Source organism: Nicotiana tomentosiformis, chromosome 1, assembly GCF_000390325.3.
Source record: "Nicotiana tomentosiformis chromosome 1, ASM39032v3, whole genome shotgun sequence".
In the NCBI taxonomy this organism is placed as follows: domain Eukaryota; kingdom Viridiplantae; phylum Streptophyta; class Magnoliopsida; order Solanales; family Solanaceae; genus Nicotiana; species Nicotiana tomentosiformis.
In genome coordinates, this window is record NC_090812.1 from 60,250,032 (window position 1) to 60,260,261 (window position 10,230).

Below are 10,230 nucleotides of genomic sequence, written 5' to 3' on the forward strand. Positions count from 1 at the left end.
GCAACATATTCATTCACAGATGTGCTTGTCAATTTCTTTTTATATTCTTTTACTTCCAAAAAAAAAATCACAAGCATCTCAACTTATCTATCACATGGTTAGTCGTGGTTTTGTTTCATAAAAATTATGATTTCCTTTTAATATTTTGATGTAACTTTTAGCTTTTCAAGAAAATCTGAACGAAAAACTTGAAGCACTCTTGTCTAATTCTATTTGGTTTCAAAAGACTTGAAAAGAAGTCATGAAAATTCTTTTCACACTTTTCTCTAATGAAATTAGTGGAAAATGAATGAACCTATGAAAGGTGTGTACTACTGATTAATGAAGTATGTGCAAATTTTGAAGATTAGGATTCGTATCTCAAAAGAGAAAAAGAACAAGGTAATATATTTTAATATGCTTAACACACCACCACAACAATAATAACAACAACTATTAATTAGTATAGTCTCACAAGTGGGGTCTGGGGAGGGTAGTGTGTACGCAGACCTTACCTCTACCCCGATAAAATAGAGAGGTTGTTTCCGAAATACCCTCAGTTCAAGAAAACGAAAAGACAAAAAGAGACAATATATCAGTACTATCAATAAAACAACATGTAAATAATCACGACATCATAAGAACCAGTGAATAAATGGAAAGTAGAAATTAAATCTGCTTAACACCTTGGTAAATAAAGTACCTAATAAATTATTAATACACGCACAAATTAATCCGAGTACTACCGTTAAAAAAATTAGTGGGAAAAGAATGATCAAAAAATGCAAACTAGGTTTGAAATGTGGAAGTAGAGCCATAAATATAGCAATTGCATTTCCAAAGAGGTGGACCCAATGATGAGGAGAAAATTTTCCACCTGTCCCTGGAAATTCTACTTGCTACGTTTCTCGATATCTTTATTCAGTTTGTTAATGGTGATGTGATATAAATCCTTTGTTTGGTTTTGTTGTATGTAATAACATCTTCATATCATTTTTCTACGACAATAACATCTAACCAACATCTCCAGGCTCGTCAACAACAGACTATTCTTTATTCCAACATTTTCCTCCTATTTTCTTAACCATTATCTTGAATGATTTTCTTGTCTTATTTGGTAAAACCATTTATGTTAATTATCTTAACCAAATGCAGGTTAAATTAGGAAACATATTTTAATTGGAATTTAAAGATAGTGGGGGAACCAAATATCTCTTGCTTTTGCATCTAGATATTTTTTGTCTTTTCTTTAAATTAAATATGCACTTTACGGTAGTTCTCACTTCTCATTGTAGGGGATATCTTGAGATGTTTTGCTTTTTGGCATAGAGTAAAATGCAAGTGGCCACCTTTCAAACCTTTTCTAATAAAAATCCGCGTGGGAGTTTCTATTTTGAATTGAGATGTTTGTCGTGTGAGCCGAATGAAAGTGTATTGTCTTTAGTCGTTTTTTTTTTTACCCAGCAAAATCCATAGCCGTTACAATTTCGCTACAATTTATGTCACAATCTTTGTTCTTCGGGTGAACATTCTATGGTGAGCACTTTGGGTCATCGTCCAGGCTAGGCAGCAAAGCATGATCTCCACGCTTGCAAAGGTTTATCATTTCCCCACGAAATATTTTGGGGAATAGAGATTCATCATATGATCTAGGGTTAGCTCCTCTCTAGTTTCTAGGCACAGATGTCGAAGGCAGGCAACCGTCCTCCACACTAAAGGACTTACTTGTGCCAAACATACTTGGTAGCGAAGGAAAAACTCCGCAATCATGGAATCAAGCTCTTCGCTCAAAGAAAACGCACCCAAAGTAAAAGGATACGAGAAAAAATATGTAAACCCTTCCCTGGGAAGGGTCACTCGCTCCGATAAGTCAGGAGAAATGATGTCCAACTCATGACAGCGGCAGTCCTCCTTCACAGCAGGAATACTGGAAGTAGGAGTGTTCAAAACCAAACCGAAACCGAAGCTTAATGGCTTATTGGTATCGGTTTAACGGTTTAACGGACGGGGAACAGATTGAATATTTTTATTAACGGCTTATCGGTTTGGGGGCGGATTATTTAATTTTTTAACGGATAATCCGTTAACCCGTTAAGAATATATATATATATATATATATATATATATATATATATATATATATATATATATATTAAAGATCAAAAACCCTTCCACTTCTTCTAGTACTCTATCTCTAAGTTCTAACGCCTAATTCCTAAATAATCAGAATCCTTACGTACTATGCATCAGAAGATCCCAGGCTTGGCTTAGCTTAGCTTATTCTCCCACCCTACAACAAGATTGTTTAAGTTGATGTCTATGGTTCACCTCTGCTTTTATTTTTTAAAACTAATGCATGTTGTCTATGTTTAATAGAAGAACAACAGTGTTGTGCCACATCTTTTTTCACTCTACAACACATGACACTATATCATTCTTATGTAGGCGTTAAAAGACATGTATGTCTGGACTCAATGTATAATTTTCTATTCTGAATTTGTATGTTAGGCGGTCAGCAAATAATTAATACACGCAATATAAATTGAATTAGGCCGATAAACCGCCCAATAACCGCCCGATAAGAGCTAAACCGATACCAATCCGCCCGATATCTTATCGGGTGGCTAGCGAATTAATACATTTAAAAACCGATAACCGTTAAGCCAAACCGTTAAGAGTAATTAATCGCCCAATCCGCCCGATAAGCAGCCCTAACTGAAAGGGTGAATAGAAGAAGGGTGCCTACTAACAGCTCATGTGCGAGGGTTAGCAGTAGGAAGTTTCTCTTCAAAATCCTTCGAAGTACTAAGCTTTCTTGGGATGATGGAACACACCGTTGGAGGAACGGAATCCTCGATTTTGTTCTTGCCCTTTGAAGAACTAGCACGTTTTGAAGAGTAAGCCATTGGAATAGAAGGAAGGGGAATTTCTGGTTCGAAGAAGATGAGAGAAAAATTGGGAAATAAAGGTGCAAATTAGAAATTTGAGAGATTATGAAGTACATAAGAGAAGGATGATGGGTATAACTAAAATTCGGACGGCTAAATTCATGGCCATGATTACCTCAATAATCGGCAAAAGGCATGCTAAATCATGGGAAGACACATGTTCGGGGCATTAAATGCGGAGAGACATGTGTCTAATCAACCGTCAGTGGCCTTCAAAAGGTATTATAATAATTCCCGCCAAAAGAGTATTTCTACCAACCTCCCGGTAACACAAAGTTATGTCACTGAAAAGTAGGAGGACTATCTGTATAGGAAAAAATACGACATGACATATGGCGGCTTAAAGGAAGGACATGTGGAACACAAGATGGAGATGGCCACTGAACATAGCTATTCCGCTTGTCACCGGAAGGAATAATGATCGTCAAAGGAGTATTAAATGCTTTGCGGCCGGTAACATTTAATACGGAATATTTTGCAGCATTAAGGATGATGGCCCGTTACAAGGAATTTGGCAATTATGTCTAACGTTACATCTTCATCAATAGCCCTCATAGTTGACATTAAAGAATGACATGATTCTAGGACCTCCTTCCCTAGACATAACTATAAATAGAGAGTTTAGTTATCATTATAAGGAAAGAATTTTTTGGTTAACTTACACTATATTCTATACAGCGTTTTATTATAATTTTGTTCTTTTATTCTCTCACTTTGGATATGATCATTGTTGTGCCCAGAAATCTTATTTTCGGACTCACTAGCTCTGACGTTCCATCTACATTCTAAGGCTAAGTATTTTATATTTCATCAGTTATTTCATTACCTTTTGGATCAAATTAATTCACTTGTCTAGAAATCACGAACAAATTTAACTGTACCATTTACCATTTTACGGGTAAACAAAAACTATAGGAGATACAATTAGATTTCTCTATAACAGTCATGTACTGGGTAAACTCCCCACTGTGTAATAGTCTGCAAACCACACAGGAGATGTAAACCGCACTAGACAAACTCCGTGCGACAGACTCAGACCCAGAGGGCATTGAGTGGGGATCGAACCCGCGTCGCCCGTGTGGACAACACCCTCCGAACCACTATTTTTTGTCTGTCCTTGTCCAACTATATTTTGGTATACTTTCAGTCTTTCAGACTATTCAAGAACTGTTTTGTCAATTGTCATAGTTTGGGAAGTAAAGGAAAGGGTAACAAAGAATTGGAGTTATAACATGAAGGTAAAACATATTCGAGTTACTCATGTGGGTCAACCCGGATTATGTCCAGTAATAAATAAACATATTTAACTTGTTATATACGTATAATATACTAGTAGTAATAAAAAAAAGAGGAGGAAAACACACGATATGATTCTTGAGAAAAGTGAATTGCTCCTGTATGTTGTTCGTGAGAGCAATCTTCCTCTCTGTAACTTAGATAAGATATAGACTGCGAACTCTTCATTATAATTCGTGTTTCTATGCATTATTTATTCAAATTTCACCAAATTCCTTCTCCTTTTATTCTTTCCCTTCTCTTAGGAACCATCTCACTCGAGAGAAAAAACAAAATGTGCAATTGAACGTAACTTGCAACAAAGCATCAAACAACTAGAGGGAAGACATTTAACGTACCTTGCACTAAGCCACAAGAGTAACAGTAAACTGTTCTTTAGGCTTAAAAAGGGAAAATTCACGAATTTGGTTAATGATGATGTTTGTGAAGAAAAGGAAACTAAGCAATCTAAATCAACTGCGGCCAGCTGAAGAATTAATTTCACCCATGCCATTTTTCCATCCTACCTATTTTTTGAAATGGGTCGAGTCCCTAGGTTACAATTAATTGAGACAAAAAAGCAAAACTCTTACCAGCTTTTCTATCTAAAAAGAGTCAAAATTAGACCGAGTTAAACATTGAATTATTCGAATGATGTTGCCTTGACTCGGGTACTTGATTACATATAGATATATATATTTTTTAAGTTTGGGAAAAAGGAGAAGGGGGAGGGGGCAAAGAACTAAGTTTACACCTTAAACTTCCGCCATACCATTATGAGACAGCAATGGTGCTTAATAGTAGTAGTATTTATGGATGTGTGCGATTATTTGATTAGGTTACGCCAAGTTTTCTATAACACACTAACTTAAAGAATCTACAAAAAATATCACGTTCATGTTACAATTACATCAATGCATATGGAAGCATGTTAAACCACACCAAGTTACTCCAAGTGAAATTAATTTCTATTAGGTCGATCCAATGTGGGAATATTGCACATATCTAGAATAAAGGAGAAAACAAAGTGTTTGCTATGTCCTTTTATTTTATTTTTTTACCCCTCGCTTTATACCAAATCATAATATTTTCTATCCCTATCCTTAGTATGCAGCCGCAGAAGGCACGGGAGCAATATTGGAATCATAACGGACAAACAAACAGGGAAGAAAGTGAAAAAGGTTACCTTCACGAAAATGTCACCTTTTTTGCTTATTACGCAGTACGAACTTTAAGCTCACTGTGGAGAAAGGTAAATCCGTCTATGCCTTTTTAAGAGTATGTTGGAAAGCGACTTCCTAATTAGATTTGGTCGTAATCATACAGTTTCACATATTTGTCCGATCAAATACTTATTTGGTCAGCATATAATTGATATAATTGTACTCTCCAAGGTAAAATTTGGTGATAATTATATTGTGTAACTACAAGGTTACTTTTTAATTTCTTTCCTTTTTATTTTTATTTTTATTATTTTATTTTTACTTTTTAATTTCTTTTTAAATTTTAAAAAATATTTTTTTGTACATTATTTATATTTTATTTCTCTACCTTTATTTCTTGTGATTCTATATAATTGCTTGTATATTTTATTTCTTATTTGTTCTATTTTCTTCATTTAGCGTAATTGCGTTATTATTCTAGTTTTTGAAACTACACTTCCTAATATTAGAAATAATGAGTCATTAACAAATTTGGCATATAATGAATGATGTCATTAAAGTAGAATTTCGTTGTTGAATGAGGTTATAAACCTATTATGTTTTCTAATCTTAAGTTGTATTGAAATTTATTTTTATTATGTTGGAATTTGTCATATGTTTAAGCTTTTTTTTTTTTTTTTTGGATTTTGAAATTGTGTTATATTTATGGTTCTAATTTACTTGTCTTAGTATTATTGGCTTGTTATTTCATATTGCATTTTATTCATTTTTAATGGCAGAATAGCCTAAATGACACTTATACTTGTGTCACTTTGTCATGTCAGTCCCCAAACTTATCATTTTGCCAATTAAACACTTACACTCGTTCAAAACTAATTTTCTAAATCCCTCTGATTATTGACCGAGCTTATTTGGCATTGACATAGCTGAGGTGGACAAATTATGTGTAACACACGCGTATAAAGAGAGATACTAGTGATTTTGATTAAAAATGAATTAAACTAAAATCAAGTACAGAATCAGGCACAAAATACGACCTTTCTTCTCACCCCCAATCCCTCTTTCCCCCTCCCTCTTTTTCCCTCCACACTACTGGAAACAATGGATGAGTCTTCAAAATTACAAAATAAGGCAGAAATATACTATTTTTCTCTATTTCTTTAACAAAAGAATCTTTTGCATTTCTTATTTCTTTTTCTGTTTAATCAAAACCCAACTGATTAGGATTCCGACGAGTTTCGTTCCTCCTACGACGCTGCTCCAGTGTCCTAGCCGTGGTAGTAGCGTCACTGATTCCTACGACTCTTTAGGTTGATGAACGGATCTGTTTTGGTTATTGTTGTTGTGGTTAGCTATTTGGATCTTTATTCAGATTTTGGAGAGGAGATTCAAATGATTGTTTGTTGAGAATTTTCGAATTTCCATTGTTGGTCTTGCGAAGAACGAATCTAGTGGTTTGAAACCTCAAGTTGTTGCTTACCTAGTACTAAAACTCAGCTGGGTATTGAAATTTAGACTTGAAAATGCGATAAATATTTGTGTTTGAGGATCAAAACCGGAGGGACAAGCAGAGACGCCATTAAAGCTCGCTTGAAGCTTTTGGGTATGTGTGGTTCCTAATAAACAAAAGGATTAAAGAAAGAATCTACTGCATCCCTTTTTTATGGGTTCGGTATTTGTGTAGGGTGTCCAGTCCTATTTTTAAATAGTTTATTTTCCTATGTGGCACTAGTAATGACGTGGCATCCTACGTGTAGGAGATTGTATTATACGCACTCCTAACCTCATGTCATAAGCGTTTATTATACACAATTTGAACGAGTGTAAGTGTTCAATTGGCAAAATGATAAGTTTGGGGACCGAAATGATAAGTGTTCAAGTGCCATTTAGGTTATTCTGCCTTTTTAATTAAAATAGATAGATTAGTTTTGTCTAACATTTACATAATGTTATGACATTATATTTATAAATATTAATTTATTTTATCAAACATACATTCCATGATGTTCTTACAAAATGTATGTTTTTAGTTTTTATAATTAATTAAACTAAATATTATTAATTTGAAAATATATAAAAATTATTTTTACAATATTAGTTATAAATATATGATTATTAATTAGTGTATATTCAAGAAAAAATATGCATCTTAAATACCAAATCTAATATCATTTATACTTTAAAAAAATATTTATAGGCATATATTTATTATTTTTAACTTTTAAATTTTGATAATTCATTTAAATATAATCTAACTGTGTAATTACACTTGTGCAACCAAACAGTACGCTTGTAATTATACTGTAATTACGTTGTGACAAACAAACATGTCATTGTATTATTAGACCGTGTAATTACTAGGATGGGTAATTACTACCCTAGTAATTACACCAATTCCAAATTAGCGTGTGGCTTTCCAAAAAGACTCAGGTGAAAAATTGGAAATACACAAAAATCCGGAAAAAGCCCCCACAAAATTCATCGTAATAAAAGGAACAAATAATTGATACAGAAATAAATGCAATAATGAAACTCATTTTCCACTCAAAATGTACACAACATGGCACATAATCTTCTCAAGACGAACAGAAATAAGAGGTAATATTATAAACTCATACCCTACTAGTACTTTTATTTTATTAGTTTGCTACTAAGTTTCATATAAAAGTTCAAGACATTCATATACCTTAATTAAACAGCTTCAAGAATTACACTGATGCTTGCGTAGCCTTGACAGGACAGGCCTTAGCAGCTTCTTGAGTTCTCATATCGGAGCTAACCACCGCTTGCGGCGGCGGCATTGCTTGGTACTGAGGTTGTTGTGGTGGTGGAGCCATGACGCCACCTTGTGGAGGATAGTACATCTGTCTCCCTACTCCGCCGTCGTAGGCCATCTGCGTGTACCCGCCTGCATCTGCTACTCCAACTCCCATTGCAGTTGCTGGTCTCACCATCCCATATCCTTCGGAATATCCAGCCACTTTTGGTCCTCCCTGAGATGGCAGAGTTGCTGGTACTGTCGGCACCGCTTGTGGTACACTGGGCATTACATTGTAAACTGGCTGATGATCCCTATAAGGCTCCTGCTGTGGCATCCTCTGAACGGCGTAGTAACCTTGACCCGGCGGTCCAGCCATTGGCCTCACAAATTGCGGGTGCTGGTGCTGGTGCTGGTGCTGGTGCGGGTGATATGCTCCAGCGGGTGCTTGAATCATGTACACCGGCTGTTCCGTACCGAGACTGCTCGCCGGATGTACTCCTCCAGGGACTTGCTTTTCCTGCCAATATCCTACCTGTGCAGGTACTGTTCCTGGCACGGTTGCCGCAGGAGCTATTTTCTCCGGTACCTTTTGAACATAATAGTCATGACCTCCGGCGAACGCCGCTGCCAGATTATCGTCGCTTTTCCGACGATACATATTTTGTTGCTCTTCTAGATGTAACCTCTGCAGATCCTGAATGTGTTTCTGGATCGGATCAGTCCCGATCATCCTATCATCCACAACATGAACCGGAATCTCCGGTTCCTTAACAACTTGCTCAACGTTCGGATCTCTTAGTTTGACATGTGGAGGTACCATTCCCTTCTCGGAACCAAACAGAAAATCCGCGCTTCCAGACGGCGATGCAACAGCTCCCGCCGCCGGAGACGCATGAATCGGGCCGGAATTCAACGCATCAACAAACCTCTCCTTCTCCGATTTTGAATCCTCAGAACCAAAACTCCGACTCTGAGGCACTCCACTTCCGACGCTCGACGGCGGATTCGCCGGAAATAGAAACAACCTCAACCTAGCTGGTTTAGGCGAAGCTCTATAAAGACGATCATACTCATGCATCATGTGTTCGAGATCATCATCATTAGTAACCGAAATCAAGGCATCAAGGTCCTCACCTGGAAGCTGGTACTTAAACGACACAGTATCGGAATCACAAATAGCAGCAAGCTTAGAAATAATCTGAGGAAACTTTGTATTCCGATCAACGGAGAGTATTTTGGTTTCGCCGCCGATGTAAGCAAGCTGATTATCATGAGGCCTAGGGTGAATTTTACCGCCATAGCTGCACATGAATTTGACCTTGTAATTAGGGATTTGATTTGGATCTTCCCATGAGGCAGTGTTATCGAAATCGATTTCACGGGAACGGGGAGAGGAATCACCGGATTCAGGGTAAGAGGTGTAGGAGTAGTTCTCCATCGGCGCAATTTAGCGGGGAGAGGGAGAATTTTTTTGGGAGTGGGTTTTGGAGTTGGCAATAATAAGTGAGAGCAACTGTTTTTGGGGGGGTTGATAAGTGAGTCAGTCCATTTGATTCGACTCTGAAAATGGAGGAGGCGGTGAACAAGATTGGGGGATTTTAACTTGCCTTCGGAGAGGGTTTTTTATTCTCACCAGCGATTTTATGGAAAGTCTGTGCAACCTAGTGCGATTGAGTAGAAATTTACGCCTAGTAACGCGAACTCATTTTATAGTCAATAAGCTCGAATTATGGAAAATATTTTTGCTGTGTCTATTTAGAGATTGTTTGGATGCTTGTTACCCATTGTATCGAATTGTATTGTTACACCAAAATAATATTTGTTTTGATTATTTAGTTAAAATTGATTGTATTGTATTTAGTGACGGAGCCACATTGAAGCAAGACATCCCTTCGCCGGAAACTTACATTATTTTGTTAGATAATTTTTTTTATTTTATGTATATTTACTATACGTTAACCTCCCTTGACTTTTCGATGTATCTAATTATTTATATTTTGACTCCCCTTGACTTTTTGATATATCTAATTATTTATATTTTGACACCCCTTGATAAAATTTCTGGATCCGCTACTGATTGTATTGTTAAATCCATTATTCCGGA

The 10,230-nt window shown here is 36.3% G+C and overlaps 1 protein-coding gene across 1 annotated transcript; it reads right to left on the reverse strand.

The window, feature by feature from the left end:
* Positions 1-7,884: 7,884 nt before the first annotated feature.
* Positions 7,885-9,786, reverse strand: LOC104101681 (uncharacterized). The gene is given in 3 exon segments (XM_070183901.1): positions 7,885-8,521; positions 8,523-8,550; positions 8,553-9,786. Coding segments are annotated over 3 exon segments (1,488 nt in total). The 5' UTR covers positions 9,565-9,786; the 3' UTR covers positions 7,885-8,073.
* Between the last annotated feature and the right edge of the window lie 444 nt (positions 9,787-10,230).